This window comes from Peromyscus eremicus, chromosome 14 (assembly GCF_949786415.1).
Source record: "Peromyscus eremicus chromosome 14, PerEre_H2_v1, whole genome shotgun sequence".
Taxonomy (NCBI): Eukaryota; Metazoa; Chordata; class Mammalia; order Rodentia; family Cricetidae; genus Peromyscus; species Peromyscus eremicus.
The window spans coordinates 40298955-40319709 of NC_081430.1; the positions used below are offsets into that span (position 1 = coordinate 40298955).

A 20755-nucleotide genomic window follows, 5' to 3' on the forward strand; every position below is an offset into this window, starting at 1 on the left:
ATTACATTTTATTTTGGTATTTATTCTAATGTTATGTGAAGGCTTAAGTTTGCCTAATTCATATTCTCTCTCTCTCTCTCTCTCTCTCTCTCTCTCTCTCTCTCTCTCTCTCTTTCTGTCTAGTTACCTAAACAAGAATAAATTCCTGACAGCTATAGACAAAGATGCCTTTGGAGGAGTATACAGTGGACCAACCTTGCTGTGAGTAAGACAAATGAATGACTAGTCACTTTTTATTGTTTTTCTCTTTTACTTTTCTGGAATGAAAGAGGTGTGAAGAGAGGTGATTCCAACCGTCTTAGAATTTCTGTTGCTATGAAGAGACACTATAACCACAGCAACTATTATACAGGAAAACAGTTCATTGAGGGATGGTGTAAAGTTCACAGATTTAGTCCATTAACATCGTGGAGGGAAACATGGAGGAGTACAGGCAGACACGGTGTTGAAGAGGTAGCTGAGAGTTCTATATCTGGATCTGAAGCCTGGAGGAAAAGAGACAGACAGACAGACAGACAGAGACAGAGACAGAGACCGGGCCTGGCTTGAGTATCTGAAAACCTCAAAACCCAACCCCCAGTGACAAGCCCTCTGACAAGCCCACACCTACTTCAACAAGACCACACCTCCTAATAGTGCCACTCCTTATGAGCCTGGGGGCGGGGAGGCATTTTCATTCAGACCACCACACCAACATTCAAGACAAGAGAAAGCTGTTATATTGGGTAAAAGCTTCTGCCACTATTCCCCACTTGCCTCTGTAGGCTACGACTTAGAAGAAGTCTTTGAGACTCAGAAGCCCCCAAGTCCCAGGATTCCATCTGCCACCTGGTCAGGCAACTTTTAGGGGTTCTCTTTGTGGACCGGTGCTGTTTACAAAATCCTAAGATACGAGATTTACAAGTAAGTCTTTACAGAGAAATTGTACCTGGAGGCAACCACTTGAGGCCAGCACAGAGGAGAAAAACATAAATTATAGCCTGATTCCTACCTGAAGAAGATGGGATCTAAGTGTTTCTTTTCTTTAATAGTTGGACAATGCACCTATTTGTGCATTTGTTCTAACTACACCTCCCACGTGTAGTTGGTGATCATGTCCTGTCAAGTCTACTTCCCTCAGGCTTCTTTATCAATGTCCCCTTCTTCATTCCCTTGGTTTAAGATCTCATCACTGACCATCTAATTAGTCCTTAATGGAGTGAGATACACAGTCCCCTAAAGATCCACAAGGCAATCCTTGGAAGGGGAAAGTACTTATTTCTAAAAATAGAAAACAATTACATTGTATTAACATGTATACAGATGACCCCGGAAACTGATAGACAATAGGTGTATCCCAAGAGGAGAGTGGATGGTTGGCAGTCCTGAGTACCTTATACCTCCATTCTTTCACCTCCTCCAATTTATTTCACCTTGGGAAATTAATGCACCCAGTTAAGTAGGTAAGTGGTCCAGTTTTCTTAAGGTCTTCTGTATGCTATGGGAGTTTCTCCTGACTCACAGTGAAGTATAGACAGAAGAATGTGCTAGAGAGAACAACTGCAATTATGAACCCACAATGGGTGCGGTTGTCTGCACTAAGTCTGTACCACAGTGACCCATCAACAGTCGGGCTGGATGAGGCAGGGGCTCAGGAGCTCAGCCCTCCCAGCTGAACATGGGTTAGGGGTAGAATCCTGAGGACAGGGAGTTATTTCCTTCAATTTTCTATGCACCAGTGAGCCCACTATATTCCAATGGATATCTCCAAACTGGTGACCATGTAGACAGCCCTAGTTAAGCACAGTTTGTCACAAAATGAATAAAACAGACATAAATCTGAGAAAGAGAGATGTAAGGAAGTGGGGAGGTTGGTGGGGATGCGGGGGAGATAAATGAGAATAAGTAGAATGCATTATACACATGTATGATGGTGTCTTGGAATAAGTTTAATTAATAAAAAAAATAAAATCAAATTAGGAGCAATGCTGGTCTAGTTTGGGAAGTGTTTTATAGAACTGTGGAGCACACAGGAAATTGAGCAAGAGATCCATTCAAACCAAGGTATGTAAATAAGAAAGAGGCCAAGAGAGAAGCGGCTCATTACAGAACAAAAAGCTGTAGTTGAAAAATGGAGAAATCCCAATACGCAGAGTAACAACCCAAATCCTAGATATGGCTTTGATTAAATAGGTCCTGAAACTACTAGGCAAGTAGAGTTATATGAGCTCTCTATATATATATGAGGAGGGGTGTATGTAGGTAAAGGGTCATGGAAAAGTGTTACATTCATGTTCTAGAGAAGAAAACCAGCCAACAAAATCCAAAACAAGTACATGGAGAAATGTAGACAGTTATGGAAGGAATAGCCATAGTTGAAAGTGATTGACTTGGAGGCCTTAGAAAGTGGATCAAAGACATGGATTAGAGAGAAATCTGATGTTCAGGTGACAAAGCTTCCAGTGTTTTCATTTACTGCTCAGGAAATGGGGGTACTGGAGAGATTGCTCTGGAGTTAAGAGTGCTTGCTGCACAAACATGGGAACCAGAGTTCAGATCACACCCCTGTCTATAAGCAAGGGCACAGTAAGGGAATCATCAAGATGTCTGTCCATGATTTGGTGGAAAGGTTTCTATTGTAGATATGAGAGAGAGAACATCCAGGGGCATCTGAAAGAGTCCAGAGCAGAGAGGAAAAGAAAGCAGATTGGACAGTACCAAGTCTGTCTGTGAGAGAAGTGAGAATAGCAGAAAATAGCAAGAGAGAGAATGGAGGGATCCTTATCATTTTAAAAAGAGCAGGAAGTGAGTTGTAATCTGAAAAAGATAGTTTAGTGGAGGAGGAGAGGGGGAAGTGAGAAGGGCCAGGAGGCCAGCAGGGCCTTGAAGATGTATAACAAGCACAAGTGAATACAGACTGGCAAAGTATGGACGTTAGCATTGGCTTTGGTCTATGTCAATAGGGAGCAAGATGCCTAATCTGCCAGAAAAAGGTGAGAGAGGCAAGTGGCTCTTTCTTGGAGACAGAAACCTGTTTCATGGGTTCCTGAGGAATGCTAAAAGTATCCACCAGCCATCCTATAGTCTGCTGTGAGCTGAGCCAAGACTGTCATTTCTGGACATATGCACTGCCCTTTGGAGTTTGAGACCCAACAATAACAAGCCAGATATGATTCCATGCAGGCCTATAAACCGGCACGGAGGGAGGTAAGGACGAGCGCATCACTGTGCCTTACCAGTTTTCAGTGTAGAAGGAAAAAAAAAACTGGGAGCTCCAGATTCTGAGAGAGACCCTGCCTCAAAAGAACAAGGCAGGGTGAAAGAGGAAGACACCTGAAGCCATCCTCTAGTCTCCTGGCATACAGAGCTACATGTACCCATATATACCACACATAGATAAACATATGTATACCCACATAGACCATACTTACACCAATACATACCCACATATATACATACACAAAATAAAAAATAAATTAGGGGTAGAGAGATGACTCAGCAGTTAAGAGCACCTGTTGCTAGGACCTAAGTTCAATTCACAAGCACCCATCTGGTGGTTCAAAACAACTTGTAACTCCACTTCCAGGGGATCTGACACTCTCTTGTAACTTCTGAGGGTACCAGGCACACACATGGTGCACATACATAGATTCAGGCAAAACACCTATACACATAAAACAAAATAAATAATTTTTTTAAAAATTTTAACTAAAGAAATAGTACTAAATGAAAAAATGGAATAAAAGGAGAAGCATTGTTGTGGAATAATCTTTCTGTGCACTGTGAAGATTTGTCACTTGGATTGGTTTAATAAAAAGCTGAATGGCCAATAGCTAGGCAGGATTTGGGGGCAGAGAGGATTCTGGGAAAAAGGGTGGAAATGTGGAGAGTCTCCAGCCAAACAGAGAGGAAGCAGCGTGGGCAGTAAAGAGTAAAGGTAACAAAGCCAGGAGACAAAAAGTAGATTGATAGAAATGGGTTAATATATGTTATAAGAGCTAGTTAGAAACAAGCCTAAGCTATTGGCCGAGCCTTTATTAATTAATAATAAGTCTCCGTGTTGTGATTTGGGAGCTGGCAGGCAGGATAGAGAAAGACTAGCTACAAGGTATGGAGAAGATTTTTATTACAGATAAAAAGGAAGAAAGCAGGCAGAGGGAAGAATCCAGGCTGAACATGGCCAGCAGACTAAACCGGACTATGAGAGGAAAGAGGGGAAGGGAGAGCAGGAGAGAAGCCACCAACCAAAAGAGATGGCCTGGGCCAAGAGAGCAGAGCAGCCAAAATGGCTGAGTTATTTAGAGATCACAGGTAAGGGAGAGGTTTAGGGTAGGGGGCAGAGTGTAAGGAGTGCAAGGAGGAAGCACAGGTACTGAGTAGTGCTGAGAGAGCTGGGAGGAGCCACAGGTACCAAGTGAGACTTGTCCTGAGTCTGAGACCTAACAAATACCATGCATTATATTAACAAAAATTTTAACTGAATCAAATAAAATGTAAGAAGAAAGTTAATGAAATTGTCAGCATGTGAAGGTTGAGTAATAGCAAAAATGAGAAACGAACAACATCATCCTCAAATACCAATCACTGATGTTCTCTTCAAATTGTGTATGCATGACCTGGGACATCTCTTTAGACCTGTATCAAAACCTTCACTTTCTTTCCCACAATCTTCCCCTAACTAGATGTGAAGGTCCTTTTCCCACAGGGAAAGACTACGCTTCACAGTTTTGTAATGCCCTCACCAAAGCAGGAATTAGCAAATATCCAATGAATATCAGATGCATTATGTCAAATAGTTGTGCCTTGATTGCCATTTGGTATACACGCCCAACTTGAAAAATCCAAAGTACCATCTAAAGAAAAGGGAACGTGTGTTATGCATGTTTCTGCCTCATGCGGTATCTTGGTGAAAGAGTAGCCATCCCCCACAGTCAACAAAAAAGTCATTAAACCTACCTGTGCAACATCTTTTTTTTTTCAAGGTCATTTCTCCAAGACGAATATGATTCTACCAGGCACAATCTGAGATACCATCTAGTCTGCAGTCCTTACTATTTTCTTTTTCTAAGAAGGCTTTTTAATTTAGCTTGGGAACTTAATAACATTTTATTGACTGATTTCTGTCACAGAGGTAGTCAATCTCCCTTTCCATTTTTATACTTTCTATTTTTTGAACGCCTTGTTTCCTTCCCACTTTATTTTGAAAGAGAAGCTCCTTGTGTTTATAATAGCAAAGAAAACAACACGGTGAAATGTAATGCTTTCCATAACAATCAGGGCTCTCCAGATTCTGAATTATGTAACTCGCCTTAACAGCACTCAGCATGCTGATGATAATTACCGTAATAGTCCCAATTACTATTATAAGTATCTCTTAAGAAGAGACAATCTTTGTGTTTATATTCTTGAGTTTGTATTACATTTATCAACAAAAATAAGCATTTGTTGCTGTCAGCTGTTTTCAAATTAGTCATTTGAAAAACCCAGGCATGGCACCGCCAACTTTCTTGGTTTACATAGAGTAAGTTTTTGTTTTCTTTGGCTCTTTATAATCATCCCAAGGTTATACTCTTAGCAGGAATTTTGTGGTGAAGTTCTTCCTAGCATGTTTGAAACCCACAGGTGTGTTAAATGCACAATTTTCTAGATAAGTCCTTTTTTAAAAAAATCTTTTTTATTGAGGTGTAATTTATATGCAACAACAAACCATTTTTAATTGTACAGTTTAGTTACTCTACCCTAAGTAAGCCTGGGAACATCTTTATCACCTAGCACCTTCTTCACGCTACAATCTCTTATAAACAACCATGTATCTTTTGAATTTTCTAGCGTGAAAATCTAGGAGCAAAATTACCAGGCCACAGGGAAGATGAATGTTTAACTTTATTGGATAGACTGCCAAACTGTTTTCTAAAATGGTTATCTCATTTTCTTTTTTAAGATGTATTTATTTTTTATGTGCATTGGTATTTTGCCTGCATGTATGTCTGTGTGAGGGTGCCAGACCTCCTGGAACTGGAGTTACAGACAGTTGTGAGCTGCCATGTGGGTGCTGAGACTTGAACTCCAGTCCTCTGGAAGAACAGCCAGTGCTCTGAACTGCAGAGTCATCTCTCCAGCCCTGGTTGTTCGTCTCATTTTCTATTTCCCATCAATAAAGATGAGAGCCTCATCCCAGCCACCTTTTTTTTTTTCCATTCTAATCAATCAAGTATTTGTGTGTATATATGTGTGTGTACTGATGGAGACGGAACGGCAGGGCTTGCATACACTAGACGAACATTCTACCACTGAGCTATATCCCAAAGCCTTAACTTTTTGAGACAGAGTTTCACTGGGTAGCTTAGGCTGGCCTCAAATTCAAGCTCCTGCTGCCGGCTCCCAAGTGCTGGGGTTTCAGGAATGTACCACCACACCTGGCGTTACTGTCCATTTGTTTGAGTCTAGTCATTACAGTGTGTATAAATGGTATCTTATTGTGGGCCAGTTTGTGTTTCCCTAATTTTAATGACGTTGGTCATCTTTTAATGTACTTACTAGCATTTGCATATTTTCTTTTGAAACGTGTCTGTTCAAATCTTGTGTCCGTTTTTCTATTGGGTCTTTTGTAAAACGGTGGGAGAGAGGTCTTGGTGGGTGGAGCCAGGGTGCCCCACAGGCTGGAGAGGGAAACACGTCATGCAGACACAGTGGGTGGCAGCTAAAGTCACTTACACCATGCAGACATGGCACCGACACGGAAAGTTTTATTAAGGGGAAAGAAATAGAAAATAGGCAGGGTCTGAGGAGAGGAGGGGAAGAAGAGAAAGAGAAAGGGAAAAGAAAGGAAAGGGAGGGAGGAGGTGCGCACTACCTCGAGGAGAGAGGAAGGAAGAGAGAGAAGGGGCGGGGCTTTCTCTTAAAGAGGACTTTATGTAAGATGACTTTCTGGCGCTGGGCAGGCTAGAGGCAGGTCTGAATGCTAACAGGGCCTTCTGTCTTTTATTGACTTGTAATCCTGGGTAACTTTTGGTCCTAAAAGAAGTCAGTTTTAGTTCTAACCACTGTCCCTCCGCCATCACTAGTTTATACTCTATTGTTTTCTTCCTTTCCTGAGGACGACTGGCTGGCCTAAGACTAGGTGGGGGTAGATGTTCATTCACTCACTTTTGTCTTGGGCATTTTGTTGAATGAAGAGATGAGACCTCTTCTTTTAGACAGGTTAAAACAAAATTTAAGAGACATGTAAATAAGTGACTATGATATAAATTTAACGTCAGAAGAGCCATAAAGAGGTATTTAGAAAATCAAGATACTAGCTCTGGTTAGTGTGATTTAGCTAGGTTCAAAACATAGCATTTAAAAGATCCATTGAGATCCTATTGTGGAGAACCTGATCGGATCAGGAAGAAGGGTTGACTGTAGGGTGGCTGTGAGGACATTAGTAGTAGCCAAAGAACTGCTTACAGAGAGAGGCCCTCTTCAACTAACCCACATGCCTTCCTTACTTTGCCTCTAATCCTGGCTTTATTAGTCCTGGGTACTTGGTTTGGCTCTTCTGGATCTCCTAGCTTCTTATAAGGAATTGTGCCTCCCTCAAAGAAGAGAATCTAGTTCTGAAAACCATATCAGCTTGGACCCTAGCTTTCTTCTGGGCTACTAGAGAGCTCCTTGTAGCTGTTGTCTTGGAAAGGGGACCTCCTAGGGATTCAAAGTTAGAAGATTCAAAGATCTGACCAGTCACTCTGCTTACCGACTTTGAAAGCATTGCAAACCCAAGACAAACAGATCTGTTGCAGTGCCCGGCTCAGGAGCCAGGTTGCTAAGGAAACAGCTCAAGTACCTCATGCCTCTTAAGACACAGCCCTACCTTCATGGTCCCAGCAAAGGCATTGAAAGAGGTTCACAGAAGTCTTTTCAGAATAAATATAGACAGTCATCCCGCAGGCACTGTGTGTATTGACTTCTGGGCAAGGGCAGCTTCAATCCTAGGAATCTTCAGATCAAAGGAGTGGTACCAGAAACTAAGGATGCTTAAGTTTCCTCCAAATCCTCATTTATTAATGAGATCTCTTACTACTGCAGCTACAGACATGGGGAAAAATGTAATACTTAAAAATCACAGCAGTCTCTAATGCTAGCATTACTTTTTAACAACTATTGAGATATTCTCAGAGTGGACACTAGCTAGTGGGCTTCCTTTTGGAAGGAGAGAGGTGACAGAGTTAGTGTGAAGATCCTCAGAGTCAGACAAATATTGTTTTTCTCCAATCAACTAAAAATACAACCAGTATTATCCTTCAAAGGGGGGTTTTGTTTTCTTGTTTGTTTTTATTTTAAATAAAGAAAAAAATCACTAAAGTCGTGAGAACCACTGCCCCAATCTAGAGATTCATTCAGCATAAATGCTTTCATATATGCTAAATGCCAGGAGAATAACATTTCATCTCTGAGAAAATAACTCAAAAAATTCATAAGCTCTCTCGTAGCACACAATTACCACAGCTTGTTGTTCAGGTAAAGGGTGGCTTTGTGTTTGTCTTTTAGTAGGATAAAAAACAATGGAACATAAGAAGTTTTTTTGAATGAACCCCAGGAAAATAACACTGGCAAAACATCCTGAATGTCAAAATGTCATGTAAATTCATGGTTTATTAACTAGTCAACATTTGTTAACCAAGATCCCTCCCCAGTGATGTGCCTGTAAAATGAACAGTACAGTATGTCTTTCTTTTCCCTGTTTCACATCTTTATAAAGAAATCTACTTTTTGTGAATGCCTATAAGACTCTGACAACCATGTTCACACAAATTTTATCTTGTATTTTCAATTTCAAAAATTATGGCCTCACTATCACCATTCATCTCATAAGTTTTGATGGTTTTATTTATATTGACTCAAGTACTTATGGTTAAAAAAATTGAGGATGTAACCTTACTTTGTAGTAAGGGTTAAAAAAATCAAGTGTGTTACATTCTGCAACAGCTTTTACTCATGATGCTCTAATTAACTAGACACTACTGGCAGCTGGCTAGCTGATGGGACAGGTTGGTCTACCTGGGAGTCCTTTGTTTTTCAACAAATAAGCCACAAACATAAGTTTACATGGAGATTTTAGTTCATAGACTTATGCACACAATTTGTCCCATGCAAACAAGGGTGAATACCAGCTCCTTTGTCTCCCCTACAGTTCTGTTCCCACAATAGTGGAAGGAAAGAGGAAGCTGTGGGCTTTCATGTGAGCACACTCTGACAGGACACAGAAATTCATCTTGTTAATTCAGTTCTGACTCAGAGTCCCTTTGTTCCCCTCTCCTTGTGGTAGAGCTCTTCTCTTGATTGATTCCAGTTTGTGAGAAATTTTTCATTCTAAGAGCCATAATGCAACAGGAAACTCCATGAGGTCTCATGACATAAATTATGGTACCTGTAGGCTTTAACTGAATGTCTAATTGTGGTTAAGAAATTACCCTAAGAAAATCCAGGATGAAAAGTGATTCAATTTAAAAAAAAAAAACCAGAGTTAAAAAAAAAATATATACAGTTTCAAGTACATTAAAAGGACCTGAAGTTGTTCAGTTTGGGAATTTTCTTCAGACCAACACTCTTTTCTATTAACACTATAGATGGGAGACTGTCTGGTTCAGCTCGGTATTTCTTTTCCATCAACAGTATAGATGGGAGACCGTCTGGTTCAGCTCCGCATTTGGCATCATTTGTATAAGCTGTTGCACAGTTCACATGCTCAGCAGAGTGGTGGCTAAAAGTAAAAGATGGCAGGTTATGCTTTTATTTTCCCTTCTTCTTTAGACCCTCCTTTAAAAGATGAAAAAAGAAATTTTAAGATATATAAATCTACAAGGGCAGCCGGGCGGTGGTGGCGCACGCCTTTAATCCCAGCACTCGGGAGGCAGAGCCAGGCGGATCTCTGTGAGTTCAAGGCCAGCCTGGGCTACCAAGTGAGTTCCAGGAAAGGAGCAAAGCTACACAGAGAAACCCTGTCTCCAAAAACAAAACAACAAAACAAAACAAAACAAAAACTACAAGGACAAAGAAGATGAGTAAGAGCATATCCAGGGTCTGGAGAATCTTGAAAAAGAGTGGCAGGGGAGAAAGAAAGCAAAATGCGGAGATCTCACAGGGAAAGATAGCCAGAGGCGACGGTCTCACTCTGCACAGAACCTCTGTAGTACAGGGTTTAGAGGTGATGTGTGTGGCCTGTGTCAAGAGAGAACACGGAACTAAATGAAGGATTGGCTGAATGTGTCTATCTGGTAACATTGACCCTCTGAATTAGTTACTTTCCCTATTGCTGAGATAAAATACCCTGAGAAGCAACTGAAGGGAGAAAGGGTTTATTATACTGGCTCATGGTTCAAGGGCACAGTCCTTCACAGCAGGGAAGGCATGGTGGCCAGCTGATCACACTGCATCTGTAGTCAAGAAGCAGACAGAGATGAGTATATGTGCCCAGCTAGCTTTCTCCTTTTTATTTAGTCTGGAATCCCATCCCATGGAATGATAGGTTTTCTCACATTTAGGGTACGATTTCTCATTTCATTTAACCCAAACTCAATAATGCTTCAGAAGCATACATGCCCAGGGGCTCATCTCCTCAGTGGCTTTAGATTCTGTCATGTGGACAGTCAATACTTAACCATCGTCCCCCCTAACACACTCATGCAAAATGCTAGCATCATAATATCTCCTTATGAGGATTTCAGGACTTTAGATGTCAAATCTCCTTTGTGAAGAAGTTAGGAAACACTGAAACAAAAAGGCACCATAACCTGACATTTTATAAATACAATACTTTTATTAATTCTCTGGCAGTTGACTACACACATACAATATATTTTGAATATATTCATTCCCCACTTCTCCTGCTGACTCTTCCCAGAAACACTCCCTGCTCCCTGCCTCCCTCCAAACTTCAAGTCCCTTTGTTTTTTAAAATAATCCAGTGAGTCCAATCTGTGCTGCCAAAATATTCGTGCATGTGGGCCATTTGCTGGAGCGTGGAGATCTACCAGAGGCCCACACCCTTAAGGAGAATTGATTCTCCCTCACCCAAAAGCCACCAAGTATCAGTAGGTCATCAGCAGGGGTAGGGGCTCATGAGCCCCTCTCCCCTCCATGTTGGAATGTAACTTGACATTTTAGAGTCCAATAACATAACGCTCACCTTTCTTTATAATTGTCCTAAACAAAATCAGCCAGCGGCAACGCTCACTCTTAAGTGTTAATGAGTAACCAAGGATCACCAGGCAAAGAATACTTCTAACATGAATGATCAAAACCCAGGTAAACAAAGGGGAAAGTGAGCCTGAAGAACCAGACATTGCAGAGAACAGCAAGGAACTTCTCACAAAGCAATAATGAGTGACCTACACCTATAACAATAATGACAGGTAGTATTTACTGAGGTCACACTGGCAGCTGCTGCTAAGTGACTATTAGTAAATGAGGAAGCCAGGATTCGGACATGAATTTCAAACTCATCCTCTATATTTGTTTATTCGCCTTGCTAAAATCCAGTGTGGTTTTATCCACGTTCACGAACACTGTGCTGGGTTTCCCAGTTTACCCTGATACCAGAAAAACAAAAGAACAAGAAAGGCTCAAAAACGTTCTCTTGCACTTGAGAAACCCTATTTAGAGCCTTCAGTCTAAGTATCAAAAGTACTGCTCTAGACAGGACAGGGTACCAGCTCTCATGAAGCCAAAGTTAGAAATTCAGTACAAGAGATGGGCAATACAGTGAAGGAAGTCTACCAGAAGACTAAAGAGCAAGAAGAGAAAATTACAACACAAGATGAACATGTGTCTGAGGAATACAAGATGCTTTTTTCCACTTCCTGGGAATTCCAGAAAGGAGGAAGAGAAAATGGGGGAAATGAGTCGTACCAAGAATGATATAAGAAAAATTCCCAGAGATAAACATTTCCTAAATGTCTAGACTGAGCAGGATCCAAACCCCTGCGCCCAGGAGAAAAGTGATAAAAAAGATTCACAGCACGGCACAGCTTCATGAAATCTCACACTCAGGATAAAGAGAAGGTTCTAAGGACTTCCAGGGCGGGTTAGACTGTCAGCTGTAGAGTGTAAAAGCTTGAGTTTAATCACCATCATGTACATACAGGCAGGTACACACACATACACACACACACACACACACACACACACACACACACACACATATAGAGGGGAAAGAGAGAGTCGGCTAAACAGACAGACAGGCAGACACAGAGACAGACAGAGAAAGAGAAGGGGACACAGAGAGCCAGAGACAGAGAAAGAAAGAGAGTTAAAGCTAGTCCAACTAATAAGAACTTGAGTGGCATCCTATTTATGAAAAGCACTAGTGGGGTTAAAATATAAGACAAATTTTGAAAGAATGATTTTTAAGAAAAGTTTGCAATGCAAAATGCTATAGTCAGGCAAAGCACTAATCCAAGGATGCCGAAAATCTCTTCCTAGATGGCCTTTCTAAGAGGTTGTTTGAAAGTGCAGTCTGACTGAGGGAGAGGATCAAAATAAATGACATAGAATCTAGGAACAGTTTCCCTGCGGAGGGAAGGGAGAACACGCTTCTGAGCAGCTTGAATTTCCTTGAAGGAACCATGGCTTTCACGCTGCTGGAGCAATTTGATGAGATTATGTTTTAGGCAGAACATTCTATTCTAAGTGTTAAGGCGGAATCATTAGATTTCTGGGAGACCTTCGCACCTTTCTTGCAAAGCTCAGATGAAATGTAATTGAGACCTAAACTATGGTGGCAGGAAGGATCACAAGTATGTGGACACATGAACAACAGGGCTGGTATCTGACAGCTGGAGGGGGCACAGTTTTATTTTACTATAGATGTTTATGGCATGAACGTAGAACAAAGGCAAAGGAGACCACATGAAAGAACATGGGAGCTTCAAACCCTGGAAGCTGCTACAGAAAAAGCAGGAAAGATTTTCTTTGATAACCATAGGAATGAAGGGAGGATTCATTCCAGTTGTTTCGAGTGAAGATAACGTGCAGTGTCGCCAGGGAAACCGAGAGGTGCCGCAACCTTTGTTTCTGATAACATCTCCAGTGTCTGTTGAGAATTTCAGATCTCTGCAAGACAGAGTCACTTTTAAAACAGCTGAGAAAAAGAACAACAAAAGCCACTCCGCTCCTGCTACTTGACCCTGTGAGTGTGAAGCCGTGTGGGTGGGATAACGTGCTTCTGGAGAGTCACACCAGGATGCCTGAAGCGCAGCGCGTGCAATGGATGCTTCGAGCTGTGTCAAGTGGCCTTACACCCCTGAGACCAAAGTTGGAGACCAAAGTTGGAGACCAAAGTTGGAGACGCTGTCTATGACCAGATCTGCAAGGCCTTGAAGGAGGAGACAAAGAGACATTGGGGAGTCACTGGGGAGCTGGGCAGGAGAGTGACATTACTCAGTTCTCAACACTGTTCTCAGTGGTGTCTGAAAAACAGATCGAAAGGAAAAAAACAGTAAACATAAAAGCTACTGCAGCAAAAGGGGATGCCAGCTAGAGGGAGAAAGCTAAAGTGAAGAGATGTGATATACCAATAGGCCAATTTACTCTTTTTCTTGGGACATTTTTTTTGTGGGGGAGTGGTTGTCCTTTTTCTTCACATGTCTCATTTGTCCAGCGGTCTTCAGATTCCTTAGCTGGATTTGAACATAGCCATTGTTGATATCTAAGAGGAATTATGGCACCCAATAAGACTATCAAAATCCAGACTGATCAAATTCCTTATATAAAATGGCATTGTATTTGCATATATCCTGTGGATGTCCTCCCTTATATTTTAAATAATCTCTAAACTGCTTATAGGTACCTTATGCAAAGTAAATGTTCTGCTAATATCACCATATTTTATTGGGGGAGTGGTGATGAGAAAAACTCTATTTATCCTCAGTGCAGATGCAACTTATCTTTTTAAAAGTTTTCAGTGTGAAGTTGGTTAAATCCAGAGATTTAGAGCCCAGAGGTACAAATTGCTGGATGTGCATGGATTTGAGATCTTTTGAAGTTTAACCCACAGCTCTTTGCTATGTTAAATGTTGAAGTTCAGCATACTGGAGTTACTCCAAGATTGAGCAACTGAACTATAGGAATACTGACTGTTGTGACAGATAAAAATGCAGGGTAAAGAGGAGGGGGTGGCAGTAGGTAACCACAAATTACTGCCATCCCTCAGTTTTGACTCTATGAAACTAGAGATGTCTGTGAAGCATGCAGGTAAGATGTGAAGTGAACAGTTACACAGACTAGTTAAGCTCCAGGCTGGAGTTATATTGACTGAATCCTTTGCTTTGGGTTTGAGTTCAGATAAACTCAAAGTTGAAGATAGAAGGAAATGAAGATTTATTGAGCTCCACTAAATTCCAAACACACATCACACCACAGATGTCTCTCAGGTGTATACTCATGCTCCAACACTGACCTTGTCCATGCCTACTGTTAGAGTTACTATATGCTATCAAGAACTATCATAACCAAAAGCAAGCTGGGGAAGAAATGATTTCTTTGGCTGATGCTCCCATATCACAGTTCATCATTGAAGAAAGTCAAGACAGGAAGTCAAACAGGGTAGGAAACTAGAGGCAGGAGCTGATGCAGAGGCCATGGAACGGTGCTGCTTACTGGCTTGTTCCTCATGTCTTGCTCAGCCTGCTTTCTTACAGAACTCAGGATCACCAGGCCAGACATGGCACCACCCAGAGTACAAAACAAAGTTATAAAAACAAACAAAAAAAACCACACATACACATCTCATAATATTTTAAGCAAGTTTACAATTTTTGTGTTGGGCCGCATTCACTTACTATACCAGTCATACTTCCCTGGAAGAGAGCTAGACAGGGAAAATGAGCTAAAAGTTGCTATCCTCCTTCAATATCACAGACAGACAGATGGATGAACCACAAGATAGAGAGATACCTAAGTTGCTTCAAGAGAAACTGGAGTTGAAAGATGGCCTGACCTAGAAGACAGTCGGGGGGATTGGAGGAGGAGTGAGTGAGGGGCATCCAAAGGACAGCAGAGGCCGCACTTCACAGCTGTGCTAAAGGCTCCCTCTCCTCCCTCTGCTCTTTCCCCAGCTGCAGCGTTATCTGTGCCAATTTCCCAAACATCTTTCTCTAGTGTTAATCACCTGGAGAGCGTTCAGAGACAAGTGCCAAAGTTCGTTCTCGTTGATAGGCAAGGTTGGCCAACACAGAACTGTAGAATTTTAAATAAAAAACAAACCCCCAAAATTAATATGACACCTTCTCCCATAACAATCATAGTTCTATGGTGAAAACAAGGATAATATATGAGCTCTCTATTTTTTTTTTAAAAAAAAAAGAAGAAGAAGAGTATGAAGTTCTGGCACCCTGGAACCTTGATAATATAACCCCAGTTAAATCTGGTTGTAATGGAAGAAGTTGGCAACACTAGATTTCACTTGCTAAGCAGACACTACTAATTGTTTTTTTTCTTTTTGTTTTTTTTTGTAATTTTTTTATTTTTTGAGATTATAATACAGTTACATTATTCCTCCCTTCCCTTTTCTCCTTGCAAGCCCTCCCCTATGCCCTTCCTTCCTCTCTTTCAAATTCATGGCCTCTATTTTTCGTTAAGTATTGTTACACACATACATGCATATGTATATACCTATATATTTCCAAATATGTAAATGTAATCTGCTCAGTCTGTATAATGTTACTCATATGTACATTTTTATGGCTGGCCATTTGGTATTAGATAACTAGTTGGTGTGTGCTTCCCTGGGGAAGACTGTTTCTCCCACTCTCAGTATTCCCTAGTTGTCTGTGGTTCTTTCTGTAGGGTTGAGGCCTTGTGGTAGGTACCCCTCCCCCAAATCCACTTCAGTGTGTCTATTGTTATTGTCCTTGTTCAGCTCATGATTAGGAAGTCAAGTTGGTGAGACTTCATGGGTGTAGCGTCTGACATTCCCAGGAGATGAAAACTTCCTGTTCCTCTCATTTACAGTCTTTCTGACCCCTCTTCTGCAATGAGCCCTGAGTCTTGAGTTTAGGAATTGTGTTGTAGATGTATACATTGGGACTGGGCCCCACAACTCTGCACTTTGATTGGTTGTGGTTTTCTGTGCTGGTCTCCATCTGTTGCAAAGGGAGGATTCCTTAATGAGGGGTGAGGACTGCACTTATCTGTGGGTAGAAGACAAATATTTAGAATGTAGTTGGGGATATGCTGGCTTAGTAAAATAGCATTGTAGATTCTCCTCCAAAGTCCATGACTTCACTAGTCCTGCTAGTTGGCTGGGTTTCCAGTAGCAAGCACAGTTTCCCTCTTGTTAAGTCAGTCTTAAGTTCTATTAGAGAGTTATTGGTTGCCACCTAGGTATGTGGACAGGGTTTCTCATAGTCCAAGCTAGTTTGAACTCACTGTATAGACAAGGATAATGACCTTGAACTCCTGGTTCACCTGCCTCTGCATTCCAAGTGCTGAGATTACAGACATATGCCACCATGCCAGGCTTATATTAATTTTTTTAAATTTGGTTTTGCTTTTTTTTTTTTGAGACAAAGTCTCACTATGTAGCCTTGGATGTCCTGAAACCTGCTCTGTAGACCAGGCTGGCCCAGAACTCTGAGAGATCCACCTGCTTCTGCCTCCCATGTGCTCTGATTAAAGGCATACACCACCACACCCAACTTATATTAAATAGAAAAGCCTTGGATGGGGAACACATAGTGACTCTTTTAACTGATGAAATAAAGAGAAGAGAGATGATAATTTAAATATTCATTGCTTTATTCAAGCTATTTTTCAGTGCAAGAAAAATCATCAGCAAGACAGACAGTCTATACCCTTTGGGACTAGAGAAGAGAGAATTGCTACTTAAAAGCCAAAAACCATTCTACTTTAATAACCAACATTACTATGCAACTCCTAGCCCCACCACATCTACCTCCCACAGTTTGCAGAAGTAATGTTAGACTATTAATAAAATAATTAGCTTTTTTAAAATAGGAATATATTTATAGTCTTCTAAAAAGAAACTGTCTTGGGGAGGGTTCTCTTAGCCATGGCTCATTATGTAACTATTGAATTCTTAAGTTCTGCATTTAATGGAGAGTATTTTCATAATATTGATGCCAATCCCAACAAAGGAGTAGTTTATGTGACTCCAGACATGAGGTTCTGGGGAACCCCAACCTCACCCCCAGAAAGTGACAACAGTTTGGTTGCCATTGACCTTGTCTGATTTTTTTTTTCCGGGAGATCTTTTAATAGTTGTATGATGTCATTTTACAAAATAACGTTCATATCCCTCTCTGATTCCAAGTGTTTACAGAGAGAATCAAACATTTATGGATTTGTGTTGATTAAATGCAAGACTTCCATGCAATAAAAATAGTAGTTCTAGGTGGGTAAGATGGCTCACCAGGTAAAAAGCACTTGTCACGTAAGCCTGAAAACCTGAGTTCAATCCCCAGAACCTGTGTAAAGGTGAAAGGAGAGCTCTAACTCCACAAATGTGCCCTCTAACTTCCACATGCATACCAGGGTATGTGTGTACTAAGATACACACACACACACACACACACACACACACACACACACACACAATATACATATGCACAATAGTGACTTACTCAAACTTTGAAAAACAGCAGTTCCTTATATCCTGGACTTAGAAACTCATATCCACTGTAGACCAGTAGAAATAGGTAATGAATTCAGAATGCACAGTCAGTAGCAGAAAGGAACTCGTTGTCTCGCGGTTAATCTCAGGACTGTTTGTTTGGGGGGTTGGGGAGGGGGCAAAGACAAGAAGGCCCTGGCTGCTCATTGCCTGTCTGTGTTGTTTTGTTCTCTGAATCCCAGAGACGTGTCTTCCACCAGCGTCACTGCACTTCCCTCCAAAGGCCTGGAGCACCTGAAAGAACTGATCGCAAAGGACACTTGGACTCTCAAGAAGCTCCCACTGTCCTTGAGTTTCCTCCACCTCACGCGGGCTGACCTCTCCTACCCAAGCCACTGCTGTGCCTTCAAGAACCAGAAGAAAATCAGGGGGTAAGTAGCAGCGCTCTGGAATAAGCAAGGAGAGGCCATGAGGGCAGTTGGGTTCATTTTTAGGTTTGGAAAAGATCGGGATTGAAAATCCCAGCAGGGAAAGAACTGGAAACATCCGCATGAGCAGAAAATCCATGGGCCTGATGGCTGTGGGAGCAAAATGGTTGCAGATGAGAAATAAGGCCAACATTGTTGGACTGTGGTGGGGAAGGGGAGACGATAAGAAATGATGTCATGGAGACAGGGCTCACTATGAAGCTAACTTGTCTGGTGTGCACAGACAATGAAGCAGGATCAGTTTGTATCCCAAGCCTATCAGTTTCTAGCTGTGTTATCTCAGCCTACTTACTCAACTACTCTGAGCTTCTAAGGATTGAGATCATCATGTCGTCATCCATAGGGGTTTTGAGAAGATAAAGATGTTTACTGGAAAACACCAGGAGTTGAATATATGTAATGTAACAAATAAAAAGTATTAACTATGACATGGATTATTTCAATATCTGGGTGTTTGCGGGAGTGCCAAGGAGAGATGCTCCTTCACACTTTACACTCCAAGCTGCCTTGGGTTCTTGCTCTGACCTCTTTCCTCTCTTGTGCCTTGTGCCACCTCCTGTTCTAACTCTGCCCTTCATTTATCTATTTCCGTCTCCTTTAGTTTCCACACAAGTATCTACTAGGTGACTTTTTCCATACTCATCATTTTAACCAGAAAAAAATATATATATCAGGACCTGGTCACAGAGGCAGATGCAAAGAGGAAGGATGAAGAGCTAGGCAAAGGGGACCATCATGGCCATCATAACTGCATGGGCACAGGGTGTTGGTCTCAGGAGCTACACTAACACTACAGGACACTGGGGGGAAAGGACTGGGTGAATGCATGGGTAGAGTGGACCTCGCTGGCAGATATAGCTCTGGCGATGTAGTAAAACTGTAAATCCTTCCAGTCTCAACTACAGCATAACCCCTGCACCTAAGGCCTGGGGACCACAGAGGAAGAAGGGATGGAAAGATATAGGAGACAGAGGAACAGAGTCTGCTATGAGATTGTGTCTCCTACGAGTGTCAGAGCTACACCCATGGAGTCCCACCAACACAACTCCCAAACACGAGCTGAACAAGGACAGAAATAGACATGCATGCTGTCGGTGGTGCAAGGAAAGTCCATAGGCCTTGACCCTACACAAAGAACAACAGGCAACTCAGGAAGCTGGGAGTAGGAGAAATGGTCTTCCCAGGGAAGAGCACACCGGTTCGTTATCCAATACCAAATGGTCAGCCCTGAAACCGTATACATACAGATAACACTATACAGACTGAACAGGTTGTATTTATGTACTTAGGAATACACACACACAATAACAACAATAACTACAATTAACAAAAAAATGTCATGAATTTGAAAGAGAGCAAGGAGGCGTATGTGGGATGGAAGGAGGACACGGGAAAAGGAGATGATGTGATTATACTATAATGTCAAAGAAATAAAAAAATAAGTTGAAAAAGTATAAGTTCTGTTTCTATGACTATACCTGTGCGCTGTGGCCATTTATTCATTTGTTAGAAATATCTGGTGAGCATCGCCTATGTGCCTAGCATTGTCCCAGGCACAGCAGGAAGTACAAGGAAGCTTCTTGCACGGAGCTTATCATCTACTGGAGAAAATCAACCAACAAAGAAGGAAATGTCAGTTAGGGCTGTGAAGGGATGAAACACCAGGGTGGGATGGTTTATTTAAGGAGATCACGAAAGACTCCTATGAAAAACGCAGCTTATGTTTAAAATTGAATAGTAAGTAGAGGTGGCCATGAATTTCAAGGCAAAGGGAGTGTGGAGTCCTGAACTCGGAACAGGAATAGTGTTAACAGCAATCACAAACACATAGATGGCACAGCCCATGCTCCCGGTACCATTGTAACAGCTTGGAAAAGGTACTCGTCTGTTCACTCAATGCTCTCTTTCCATTCACAAATGAACAAGTTTCACAGATCTGCCCAACGGGGCACAGCTAGTTACTAAAGGAGCCATGTAGTAAGTGGGCTCCAGTGTCCATAACTAAAGGAGCCATGTTGTAAGTGGGCTCCAATATCCATGCTTTTCCATCATGACTCTTCTTCAAGTGGCTCAAGATGATGAGAAAGATTGCCAATGCCACTGGTCACAATAGGAGAGGTGAGGTCGTATAAACGGATGCAGCAGAGAGTGGCAGAGATGGAACAGAGAGATGCTTGCTGCCCTGTCTGCTGGCCTGAGTCCCATCCCTAACACCCACATGGTGGAAAAAGAAAACTGACTCCCACAGGTTATCCTTTTGAAGAAAAGAAAATAAAAAATAATAAACAAGTGTCATAGAGGATTGACCAATGTTTGCTTAGAAAACATTAATTTACACAGAAGTAGAATTTACCTGAAGCAGTATTGCCTCCGACACAACCCTAAGACAAATCGCATACTAACCAAACTTAGGAAGTGGAAGATGAGGAAGGCAAAGTTGTACTAGTGAAATAAATTGGGATGTTTCTATAGAACTCCCTCATGAGGAGCCCTTCTTCTCATTAGCGAAAGCAAAGAGAAAATGGCCTTGGCCGCCAGCCGTTCAGACAGCAAAGCTAGTTTAACAGAGAACTCTATCTGTGTTGCTCAGCGTAATCTAAAGATAACCAAAACCTGCAGCTTCATTTCGTTTCTATAAAACCCACCTAAGTGCTCAGAAAATATAGCTTGGGATGGGAGC

At 41.7% G+C, this 20755-nt stretch overlaps 1 protein-coding gene across 1 annotated transcript in view; it reads left to right on the forward strand.

Annotated features, from left to right (window-relative positions):
• The window catches only part of Tshr (thyroid stimulating hormone receptor), a 121304-nt gene that overhangs the window by 97166 nt on the left and 3383 nt on the right, over positions 1 to 20755 (forward strand). The window contains exons 8-9 of the mRNA XM_059279757.1: positions 124 to 201; positions 17830 to 18018. Of these exons, the coding sequence (XP_059135740.1) occupies positions 124 to 201; positions 17830 to 18018 (267 nt within the window). The remainder of the gene's footprint in view (positions 1 to 123; positions 202 to 17829; positions 18019 to 20755) is intronic.